General features: G+C 46.8%; 1 protein-coding gene across 2 annotated transcripts in view; it reads right to left on the minus strand.

Moving 5' to 3' along the window:
- Positions 1–12948, minus strand: part of DDX31 (DEAD-box helicase 31) — a 64923-nt gene continuing 51975 nt past the window's right edge. For both annotated transcript variants that reach the window (XM_083485115.1, XM_083485116.1), the window contains exons 19-20: positions 10690–10867; positions 1–572 (exon numbers count right to left, since the gene is read on the minus strand). In XM_083485115.1, the coding sequence (XP_083341241.1) occupies positions 431–572; positions 10690–10867 (320 nt within the window). In that variant the 3' untranslated portion in view covers positions 1–430. The remainder of the gene's footprint in view (positions 573–10689; positions 10868–12948) is intronic.

The raw sequence follows: 12948 nt of genomic DNA on the forward strand, positions 1-12948 counted from the left end.
GAGGTTTACACATATGTGTGTGTGTGCGCACACTTTTCCATTTATTTATTTATTCATTCATTCAATATATTTCTACAGCATCCTTCAAGAATAAAGTTCTTCCTAAGGCGGCTCATATTAAAAAATTACAATGAATATAATTAAGAGGGCCACCGCTTTCACCATTACCACTGTTTCAGGGGTTGCAGGCTCCACTCTGCATTCATAAACCCACTCCTCAAAAAAGAAAGTTTTGGTTAGAAGCTGTTACAACCAGTACACCTTAAATTTCATACAGGACAATGCTGTTCTGAATTTTGCTTCCCCTTCCCCTGGAGCAGGCTTTGAAAAAGGGGTTGTGGGGGAAGAATCACCTCAATTTTGGGTGATACTCCCAGATTGCAGCTACCGTGAGTCTCAGCTGTCTTGGGAGAGGCTGAGAATTTCTGGCTCATCTTTCAGTTCCCAGGCTGGCCAGCTTTTTCTTCCTCTTGACCTTAGATGCAACCATGTCCAAGCCACTCGAGTATTCAGACTGCAAGATTTCGGCCAGACGGCGCTTGCCCCGAGCTTTCTTGAGAAGAAACTCACGCCTGGGCAAAAGAAAGGAGAGAGATAAGGAGGGAAAAAACTGTTTTTAAAGGATTTGGTTTTACAAGGAGGTATTGTTGGATTTTAAAATTTAAGTGTGCACTCCTCAACGTTCCCACTTTGAAGAAAGTCTCACAAAACTTAGTGGAATTTTGGGCCAAACTAGATGTGCCATTCATTACATGATTAACATATCCAAGTTTGTTTGTTTTTCTAAAATTAAATAGCAGTTGTGGGGACGGGGGAGATCAGGACTTTGGCAGTACATGCAGAAGATCCCAGAATCATGAAGGCTGGAACATTATTTTTAGATGTAGAACAATAATGTGGTGACAGAACACATGCTTTGCAAGCAGAAAGTCCCAGATTCAATCCCCAGAATCTCCAAGTAGGGGATGGAATGAGGTTGGTGTGGGAAAAGAGCTTCATTCATCCTGATGGATCGGACTCCACTGGCTGAGTCTCCTTTCTTGAGTTCTTACCTTGAAAATCCATCTCCTGAGTAATCATACATTTAGGGTCAACATAATCCTAATATCTCTCTCTCTCTCTCTCTCTCAAAAGAGATGGTAAGATACAGTTCCCTCTTCCAAAAGCAAGCCTTACTGCAGACACCCTTGAGGTGTGAATGCACAACAGGTGTGCAGGTGAAAGAGAACAGCAGTTCACACACGAGGAAAAAGCAAAGCACAGCTGAACCACAGAGACATTTCATATCTTCGCTCAACTCTCATGTTTTAAAAAAGAGCTCCCTTGTTCTGCCAGTAGTAAATATATGAGATGTGATATGCTGTACCTGCCCACCAGTCCCTCTCTTCAGGAACTGTTATAAGAGGGACTTGGGTTTGGAGCACATCCTATAATGTAGGATTCCCTCACAAGAGAGGTCAGACTGGCTCCCTCTTTGCTTTCCTTCTGCTGGCAAGCAAAGACCTTCCTGTTCAGATGAGCCTTTGAAAACTAAGGTGCAGGCGATGCTGATCACTGGGCTACGGTAGGGGCAAAGCGGATTTGAATGGCTGGCTCTAAATGTGCTATTGTTATTAACTAGTTTCTTTTTATCATGTTCCATTTCATAGTGATGTTTTTAAATGTTGGAAGCTGCCTTGATCCCATCTTGGAAGAAACACAAATATATAAATACAACAACAACAAACAATGTAAAATGGATTTTTCAGCTGTCTCAAAATGGCAGGACCAATATTTTTGCCTCACTGGAACAACTGTTCTTCTAGTGATGAAGAGAAGAAGGGACAGCCAAAGTGCTCCCTCAAGGTGTTGCTGAACTACATCTCCCATCATCCCCGACTGTTGGCCATGCTGGATGCTGGGGCTGATGGGAGTTGGGAGTTCAACAACATCTGGAGGGCCAGTTGTTCCTCCATCCCTGCTCTGGAACAGCACTACACTGAGGAGAGGGTGTGATATGAAAATGTAGTAGTTTGGATTTGCTATCCCGCTTTATCACTACCCTAAAGAGTCTCAAAGCATCTAACAATCTCCTTTCCCTTCCTCCCCCACAACAAACACTCTGTGAGGTGAGTGAGGCTGAGAGACTTCAAAGAAGTGTGCTTAGCCCAAGGTCACCCAGCAGCTGCAGGTGGAGGAGCGGAGACGCGAACCCATTTCACCAGATTATGAGTCCACCACTCTTAACCACTACACCACACTGACTCTTGCATGGAGTGCCTAGCTGAATTTTCTTTAAATAGGCTTAGAGAGGGGTCTTGGCTATTGCCCTGGAATGGCAGGCATAGGTGCTGCACCTGCCTCAGCCTACCCCACATGCTTGTTTTGGGGAGAAGATGGAGGCAACATGCATGAAAGCCAGTGGTTAGGGTGCTGGGCTAGGACCCAGGAAACCAGGATCCGAATCCCTGCTCAGCCATGAAACTTGCTGGGTAAAAAGACCCTAGACCTAACCTACCTCACAGGGTTGTTGTGAGGATGAAATGAGGTGAGAGAGAACCTTGCATGCCACCTTGAGCTCCTTGGAGGAAAGGTGGGATGTAAATGTAATAAATAAATATACAGCACTGCAATCTCTTCCTAGCAGATTTTAGAGTGAGACCCTCAGCAGGCAGCAGGGTCTTTTCAGTTGCATCACCTCAGGCTTTGGAACTCCCCCAGGAGGTCTGAATGACCTTCCCTTCCCTCTCTGCTGTCCTATCAAAAGGCAGGTCAAGACCATTATTTCCCAAGTAGCTTTCGAGCTGTCATTTATTTTTACGTGGATTTACAGGGTTGGATTCAAGTTAAATTCTACCCAGAGTAGATCCACTGAAATTAATTTACCCAGGTTAGTTGATGGATCTGCTCTAAGTCTAACATCACATACAACTGGTGGTCTTTAAATGTAGTTTTGTACACTACTTTGGCAGATATTAGCTATTGAGTGCAGGAGAATGGCTTTAAAAACAAAACAAAAACAGACAGTCACAAATAAGGGTGGGAAGCGACAACAGCCCTGTGGTGGGCTCAAATGCCATTTTTGCTGATGCACATGCAACACAGCCAGCTTTGAATTGCCAAAAACTCATCACAGTGGTGATGCTCGCCCCTCTTGGACCCGTGGTGCGTCTCTGGAGAAGAGGCCGCCATTTATCAGGGACCGTTTTCAACACGGATCATGCCGTCAATCCATTTGACGGAGGTTCCTCACTGCTTGCCCCATCCGGTGGCTGGCAGTGCCAAGCAATGAGGCTTGGCTACCTCTGGCTTAATGCTATCTGAACACCTGCTTTTCTACCCACTGAGTCAAATGAGCCATCTGTGGCTGATGTGTGCTGTGAAGGGGGGGGGATGGGAGTGTCTTACGGGGAGGGATGGTGGCAGCAGTAGGAGTGGGGCATAGCATCTATCAACTGAGATATGCTCCTTCAGACAACCTAGCAGATGTCTCCACTACATGGCAACGTTGGCTGACACTGAAAGGCATATCTCAGAAAGATTTTTTTTTTAAAAAAAGTATGTTCTCATCAAATCAGGACACATCATCAACACACTGGTGGAGGCAAAAGGGGCAGCCTGCAGGGCAAAAGGTCCAGTAATGCTGCAATCTGCGACCCCTTCCTAGGGTCAGGGGTGGGGAACCTCTGGCCCATGGGCCAAACTTGGCCCGAGAGTCTGTTTCCTCACAAACCTGATGCCAGGGTGTTTTGGAGGGTGTTTTGTGACTCTGGGAATTAGATGAAGAACTTGTTTTCAGAAGCAGAGACATACTTAGGCTCCCATGCGCCCTTCACAAGGAGCTGTACCAGTGCATCCCCCTCCCATCCACTGTGCCTTGGCAAGGATATGTTGGCTGCCCAGAGCAGCGGAGGGAGTGCATGGGTGGGAAAGTGGGCTCCTAGCCACTCTGAGCCAGGGTGGAGAGGCACATTTTTTGCACACACACCCTGGGCCTGGGCCCTTGGTGAGGGCCAAACTGGTCAACCCCCAGGTATGCTCTAAGGGGCTGTACATCGTTTTGAAGGGGGAAACTATACAGTCTGGGTGTGCTCCCAGATTACATCTTTCCCCTGGAGTCTTGTGACTTCTGTAAATAGGAGTGCTTATGCCCAGTTTAGGCCACTCCTGAACTGGGACCGCCAGGCCCCAGAGGCCATAATCAGCACCCATAATCCCCGGCTACTGGCCATGCTCTTTGGCGGGGTTTGGGGGCCGACTGGAGTTGGAATCCAACCACATCTGAAGGGCACAAGCAGAGGTGCAGTCTAGGGGGGAAATAATGGAAACAGAGTTGAGAACATTACATAGGGAACCTGTGGCCCAATCCTGGTGTTGTACTCCAAATCCCTTCAGCCCCGGGCCAACAGTCAAGGATGATGGTGGGAGTTTTGGGACAGCAAATTTGGACTGCCCATGATGTAGACACCTGCAGATTCCCCATCCAGGTTGAAAAGGGTGAAGAAAGGAGAAAATATGAAGCAGAACGTTTAGGCAGGGAGCAATGCGCTGATGAAAAAGAGCTGTGGGTCCCCTACTGAGGCTCAGCGGCGCAGCTAGCTGCTCAGCCGCCTGGGGTGGCATGCACCCTGCACCCGGGGGCGGGGCAGGCCACCCATAGGGCGGGGCATGCCACCAAGCCTCCAAGGAGCTGAGCGGGAGGCAACAGGCAGACGCAAGCCCCACACTGCCCTTCTGGGCATGGCAGAGCCTGCAGGTGCCCAAGCCACTGTGTCACTCCCAGGAGAGACGTGTGGCTTGCGTGCACTGCAGGCCCCGCGGCAAGTGTTGCCCCATGCGGTGTGGCACCCAGTTCACCCCCCTAACTACACCTCTGTGTCTCAAACCACCCATCAAGTCTCATATTGTAAGAACATGAGAAGAGCCTGATGGACCAGGCCAATGGCCCATCAAGTCCAGGATCCTGTTCTTATAGTGGCTAACTACAAGCCTGTGGGAAACTCACAAGTAGGACCTCAGCACCAGAACACTTTCTCCTTAAGCAGTTTCTAGCAACTGGCATTCAGAAGCATTGCTGCCCCCAACTGTGGGGCAACAGCATAGCCACCGTGGCTGGTAGCCATTGATAGCCCTCTCCCTCCATGATACCACCCTCTCCCTTGCAAAACGAACCCCTTTCTTGATCTTGCACTTGGCCCAGCTCTTCTCTAGTCTCAAAGCTCCCCCCACCCGCCGGACTCTATTTATTTCTGCAGCAGAGCACCATCCAGAGGAGGGAAAAACGCCCCAAATTCCTCCCTGGGCCAGGCTCCAAGCTTTCCCTGCCACTAATTAAGTGATATTAAGGAAGCAGCAAATGCCACAAGGAAATTGGCAGCTGAAAAAGGACTCCAATCTGACGACGAGGAGATTGCTTTGCAGGGGGAAAGCTCTGCAGCTGCAGCTTGGCCTGGGAGGGCTTCTTTGCCTGCGAGAGCCCGTCCTCTAAGGGGGCTGTGCCTGCCTCCCCCCCCACCCCAAAAATAATCTGGCCAAAGAGAAAAGTTCAAAGAGCATTAGGATGTTAGGTCTGCTCATGCAATGTACTTCTCTTTCTCTCTCACAACCCTCTTCCACATGTTTCCCCCGACAAGGGCCAACTTCTCTCTCATTACTCAAAAAGCAATGCAGAAGAGGCTGTGTGTGACTTGCGTTTAATTAGACCTGATCGTTCTGTATTGGGGGCAATCGGGAGTAATCTGCAAAAGCTAAAATTTGAGGCTTGCTCTCATTTTGATCATGCAAGTTGAAGGACTATAAAACCATAGTTGTTGGGTTTTTTGGGTTTTTTTAAACAAAACAATTTGAGAAGAAATATTGAGTTGCATAGAGTGTTATTTATACTCAGTGTAGACCGGTTGAAATGAATACACATGGCTGACTTAGGCTCATTAACTTTAATGGGTCTACTCTGAGTATGTTAACTGGAGACAAGCCACTGTTTTTGTACTTGTAGAATATGCCTAGTCTTGGACATATTTCTTCTTTTTTAAAAATAAGAATAATCAGGCAAACTTTCAGGGCCAGATTTCAGATATAGAAAAGGACTCTGTACTACGCAGATCATGCCTTTCTGAGGTATTGATTCTTAACACAGGGAGAAAAATTACACATTCCACAGCTGTGCCAACTCCACACAGGCTTACCTGTGCAGACACCACAACCACCACTACCAACGAATATGTTTTTGGGTGCAGGATGCAGCTTCTGAAGAATATCTGCTTTCATTAAAACAATTAAAAATAATAAAAACTGAGCAAGTTTCTAGTCCTTATGGAGGCCAAACTATTTGTTATTTGTGTGTGAGAGTGTGATGTAGAACTTTGCTCTGTTTTTTGATCTAGTTTTTAGGATTTTTTACTAAATGTTATTGGGTATATTTTTATGCAAACCGCATAGAGACTTATTATATTAAGCAGTATTAAAATTTTATGACCGGCTGAATGAATGAATAAATAAAATTACCTAAATAATAAAATAAATTAGGCATACTTCCAAACCTATGAGCAATATGTAGGGAGATCTGGGGAGCTGGAATAGATAGTCAGCTAGATAGGGGGACTGAATAATGTTTTCAGAGTGTGGGGTTTCATGCCTCTGACTAGTTTCTCTCCCCACCCCCACCCTGTGCCTAGGCAAGCCAGAATAAATTATGCAAAGCAGCAAAAGTTTCAGAATATAAAATCCTGTAAAAATAACGAAAACAGCAGGCAACAGACCTTTTTTACCAGACCTTTCAGCTTGGAATTATACCCTCCAGAAATTCTTTTCAAAATAATGGTACTGTTACCCACTTAAAAGAAATTTTAGATCAATTAATCACAAGTCTTAGACCGTCTATCTATTAACAATTCAATTAAAACCTGCATCTACTTGAATATGAATTAAAAAATGAAAAACTACTCATGGGGTGGAGGAGGAAAGCATACTTCCATAATACTTAACAGGTGACACAACCAGATCCACATAATATGTTTAAAGTGCATAGCTTCCCCCAAAGAATCCTGGGAACTGCAGTCCCACCACAGAGTACAATTCATAGCATTTTTAAACTACAGTTCCCAGGATCCTCTGGGGGAAATTATGTGCCTTAAATGCACACTGGATGTGCTTCAAATGTATGAGGTGGATCTACCAGTACCTGGTATTCTGACAGTGACAGGCAGAGAGAGTAGGAAGGGGGGACCCCCTTAGGTCAGAGGTGTGGAACCACCTGCAATGTCAGGGCTGTATTCAAACCCAGTCAACCTTTCAGGGGGTGAATTCCAAGGAAGGGTGTGGTCAAAGGCAAAATCCATCAGGATTAAAAGCTTTGTTTTACTTAAACTGCTTGGAGGATTTTGTTGATTAAGTGGTATATAAATCATGCTGTGCATCTTTTTAAGCAGCCCAGCGCCCTCATCCCCAAAGCAATGGAATAGATCCAATGTAAGCCCTCCTCAAGAGTACACCCCCTGAAATTGATTTGTTTTAAAAAAAGAAAATAAATGTACTGAGCCCTAGCGAAAGCACTAAAAAGATCAATCTGGAAACACATCTGATCAAAAGTACACACCCCTCTTGAATCTACAGTGGTACCTTGGGTTACATACGCTTCAGGTTACAGATGCTTCAGGTTACTCCGCTAACCCAGAAATAGTACCTCGGGTTAAGAACTTTGCTTCAGGATGAGAACAGAAATTGTGCTCCAGCGGCACAGCGGCAGCGGGAGGCCCCATTAGCTAAAGTGGTGCTTCAGGTTAAGAACAGTTTCAGGTTAAGAACGGACCTCCGGAACGAATTAAGTACTTAACCTGAGGTACCACCGTACTATATTCCTGTAGGGAGAATGACAGTACTTCCATGAATATCTCTCCCAGTGGGACGAAACAGCAGCTTGGAGAAGGGGGATGGGGCATAACAACCTTACTCCTAATTTTTATCCTGCTCTTTGTCCAAAGAGCACAGGAATGCCGAGATGCTTCTCCCACCTTTAATCTTCACAGCCACCCTGTGAGGTAGGTTAGGAAGATCAGGCGAGTATAACAGGCATGGCTTTCTTTTCGGCCAGAAACTCACTGGAGCTCTGTCCCGGCACCTCTCGGGTGGGTGCCATTGCCATTCTAAGAGAACGAGGCAGGCGTTCAGGGTGAGTTCCGGCACCTCTTTTTCTAAAAAAATAGCAGTGGTTATAGGGATCTGAACTTGGTGGGTCTCTTTGTTCCAAGATGCCACCCACTGGCTCTCTTTAGATCAGGAAGGGGGTTGGTTGGAAACATTAATCACCCCCCATCTCTCCTGATGACTCCCGAGCTGCTGTCCAGTTTTTGCTCTCTGCTAAGTTTGTCGAAATGGCAATGCAAGCTTTCCTCCCCCCAACTGGGAGGGATGGAAAGGGCCCCCTAACACGCAACCTCTGGAAAAGAAGCGAGGGGGGGGGATAGCTTTAACAGAGAAACAACATCTCAGGAACAGAGGGAGACATTGTCCCCACCTGCTGTAATCCAGTGAGACTGCTGGTGTCAGTCATCACCCCGTTGCCTGCTGGGCTAAGGAGACATCAAAGCCTGCCCCATACCATCTTACATGCTCTTTATCAGCTAATCAGGCTATTCTTAGCTAAATAAAGCTCCGTTAAATCCCCTGCTCGCTGGGGCATTCCTGTCCTGCTGCCCATCTGCTGGTGAGGGTGAGCAGAAGCAGTCCGCAGGGAGAAAAAAGGCAGGGACAATGCGGTTGTCCTGAATCCCCTCCCAACAACTGCTCCGTGGGTCCCGTCCCCCACCCAATCCTCCTGCACCCCCCAAAAAACATACTTCGTTTCTTTAATTTTGCTTCTCGGACGGCCCGAGCTAAAGATGTCAGCGGCCCCAGCAAATCGTGACATGGATTAAGGGGGCCTTTATAACTGAACAGCCGACGCTTTGCGCAGATTGGAGCGTTGTTGGTTTTTTGAAACAATTTTGCAGCAATGGAGTATATACAAAAAAAGAGAGGGACCCAAGTAAAGAAATAAAAGGAAAAACTGAGAAAAGCAACACAGATATTTGCGAAAAGGAAGGCGGGCTTGGGAGAAAGGGTCAAGAATGAAACAGCAAAGAAAGAGAAAGGGAAGAAATTGAAAGAAAGTGAAGGAAAAGAAGAAGAAGAGGAAAGTAGTTTGGGAGTTGTTTCTTATCATGGTTTTCTTTGAATTAAAGCAAAGGTGGTTTAGAGAGCAGTATATATGCATGGATTAAAAAGTATGATTTAGAAAAAGAAAAGCACACTTAAAAAGAACACTCCACAGTTGAAGATTTTTTTAAAAGGGCAATCTGATGGGGCCTCTTATCTAAACATGAATGCTAAAAGAGGAGAGCATTCATGGCTTGGGAAATAATGTGGTGGCAGAGTGGTGAGGATTCAGAAAGGTGCAGAGAGACTGGATTTCCTCACACTCTAAAACGATGATGATGATGATGACAAAGAGCAGGTCCCAGGGCAGGCTGCAACACTTTAAAATTCAGGATTCAAAAGTTTAAAACAGATTACGGTCACAGGAATGGCAGGGCCCTGAAAAGGCACATCTCAGGTGTCTCAGGATAAAGAGATGCATCTTCAGCATTCGCCTGCAGAGTGAAGAAGCCAGACTTACCCCTTTGCGGAGGGAGTTCCACAGCTTAGGGTCTGTTGCAGACAAGCAAGGCCCTCTCCTTGGCTGCCACCTGTCACAACTTGGTGGTGTAACTACCGAGAGCATCCCCTCTGCCAATGTCAGCACCCAAGAGGGTCTGCATGGAAGGAGGCAGTCCCTCAGATATTTTTGGCCTAAGTTATTTAGGATTTTATCCACTGAATGGTAGAGTCTGAGGTGACCCAATGACACTGACAGGCAGCAGGTCAAGGAGAGGCAGACACATCGATCTGGACCATTGGGCATCTTGGCTGGGGGCTGATGGGTGCTGCCATCCAAAACTGCTGAAAAGCACCACACTTAGGGCTACCCCTGGTAGACAATACAGAGCTAGATGGACCAAAGGTCTGACTCAGTATGAGGCAGCTTCCTGAACTCCTAACTCTGGCAAAGACCTCCTCCTGGTGGCGGAAGAGAGGAGTGCATGAGTCTGGCATTGAGTGTGGGGTCCTTTCTGCTCATGCACCAATCATGCTGTACACAAGTACACAAAACAAGTGTTAACACAGAAAGGCTTCCTTTGAGTAGATGTACATTGCTGTATTGAGAGGAGGAACAGCTGAAATGGGGAAGGGTCTTGCCCAGGCCACCCTATGGCTCTACAGGTTAAAGCAGAACTGGGGAATCCCTAGAATATATTGAACTCCAAGCTCCTATTCTCCCCTGGCCATTGGGCCATGCTAGCTGGTACAGTTAGGACTGTACCAGTCCAACCACATCTAGAGGGGCTGCAGGTTCCCCACCCCAAATCGAAGAAGAGGTATCCCCCCTTTTTCCTGAAGGATTTTCTCTTCTAAACAGAGGCATCCCTCCATTCGCTGTATGCAGTAGGCAATGCTGCTGCTTCAATCTGGAATGGAGGAGACTGTGACCCTCCACAGGCTCCTGCGTTTCAGCTTCCATTCTCCCCAGCGGCTCGTCATGTTAGCTGCAAGGGCTGGTGCGAATCTGGAAGGCCACCGGTTTCCCATTATTCCTATGTCAAACCCGCACACTGAGTTGGAAAGCAAAGCCTTTACCTTTTCTGCTTCTGGTTCTTTGCTTGCTTTGGGAAGGCAGAGGTGGCACTGAGATTCTTAGGGGCATCCCGGAGCCCAAAGCTCTTTGCCACATGGCCCAGATGGAGAGACTTGACGTGGAAGATGTGCTTGAGGCTGGCTGGGTAGGTTGCATACGACCGGATGAAAGACTGCAGAGCTGGAGGGAAAAGGGAGGAAGAAAAATGAATGTGGCCGTTAGGAATTTCCCTTTGCAAAAGGGATTACGTGCCATCGCCTCTCAGGTGAGATTATCTCCCTGTTGGGACACTCTTCATTTGAGCTCAAGCTCACCTCCAAAACAGATGCAATGTTCACTAAGCATATACAGAAAGCCAGTCACATACCATCAAATTACCAAAATAAATCCCCTGCACTGGGCAACATCTGTGTATCACAACAGCAGTTAAAACATGGGTGGTTTTCAGAACTTGAGTCTGCAATTCTACATTAATATACTGAAGAAAGAGTCCCTCTGAACTCAACGGGGCTTATTTCTGGGTAGACACATAAAGGATCACATTTTTATTGCTTTAAAAAACCCACAAGTGCGTAAGATGTGATTTGATGTTGGGTTTTTTTCTGATTGGCATGGCTTAGGGACTAATTTTATTACAGAAGCTTCCCTGCCCATCAGCTGTGCAAGCTCTGCTGTCCATCCAGCTCACATGTGCAAACCGGAGGGGCAGCAGGGCTTGCACAGCTGAGGTGCAGAGAGGTGGCTGCTGCTTCGCTACCCTGCGCGCCAGCTGCTAGGCGGTGAGGCATCCTGCTCCTGATGAGACCCTCCCCAAAGTTTGAAGGGAATGTCCTCTCCAGGATCTGGGGAGGGTCTCCTTGCAAGCCAGGAGGACTCTCCAGAATGCTCCCCATTTCCGGGATCCACTTCTGAGTTCCCAGAATTGCATGTGTGCATGTTCCTGCACAAATACAGTGGTACCTCGGGTTACAGACGCTTCAGGTTACATACACCGCTAAACCAGAAATAGTACCTTGGGTTAAGAACTTTGCTTCAGGATGAGAACAGAAATCGTGCGGCGGTGGCAGGATGCCCCATTAGCTAAAGTGGTGCTTCAGGTTAAGAACAGTTTCAGGTTAAGAACGGACCTCCGGAACGAATTAAGTACTTAACCCGAGGTACCACTGTACAGCATGCACATATGAGAAGTTGTTTGTATTCATATACGTGCGTGTGTGTGTGTGTGTGTGTGTGTGTGATCTGTCTCAAATAATTCATGATAGCAGGTTGTCACCCATGGTAGTCCTACTCAGAGTAGGCCCACTGAAATCGAAAGACATGACCAACTTAAGGTGTTCATTTTAATGGGTCTACTCAAGAGTAAAATTTAGCCCTATGCATATTATCTACAATCTGTATTATGAATTGTTTATTTGTAACGCTTGAATTATCATCTGTCATTTTCCTGTCGTAAGGTATTGGGCAGCTTACTACTTTTATTAAAGTCCCTTGTATCAGTAGCTCCCAAACTCACCCCACCCAACTTGAAGATCGCTGAAGGTCTTGGCAGGCGACTTAATAATTTTTCTGGCTGTTGTAGCAATTGCAAAGCAGTGTGCTGGAGCCTGTATGGTTTTCAACTGTATTCTTATTGCTCCTTTTGTTTCTTCTATTTTGAAATCTATTGTGTTATGATATGCATCCCACAGAATGCAGACAATTCCAAACTGTGATTTGATAAAATACAAGAAGAAGAAATAAAAGGAGAAATAAAAATGCAACTAAAAATCAATACGAATGTTTGATGTGATGGAAGGTCTGCCTAATGTCTTCAACCAGAGATCTGCAGACACACCGTGAAGCTCATGGACATAGTTTGGGAATCCTTGTCCAGTGGTGTAGCGTGGGGGGTGCAGGGGGGGCCGGCCACACCGGGCGCAACATCTGGGGGGTAGGGTTAGGGAGCGCAAATCCACGGGTTAGGGGGCGCAAATTACTTGCCTTGCCCCGGGTGCTGACAACCCACGCTACGCCACTGTCCTTGTCTTACAGTTTTTAGTGTCATTCTGAGGCTTGCCCCTCCCTCTCGCTGACCCCAGATGGAGAAAAAGCAGCTGTAAAACAGTACAAACACTTCTTCTAAAAAACCAAATGCCTTGTGTGACTCTTGCAGGCCACCATAGGGACAGCTACTGCAATGTCCACTGAGTACTTCTAAACTATTGGCTGTGAGTCCTGGAAGACTTGCACACCATTTTCCTCCTGGCCTGGGGGTATAGCCC

Source organism: Podarcis liolepis (assembly GCF_965112155.1).
Source record: "Podarcis liolepis genome assembly, chromosome: Z".
NCBI classification, from domain to species: Eukaryota; Metazoa; Chordata; class Lepidosauria; order Squamata; family Lacertidae; genus Podarcis; species Podarcis liolepis.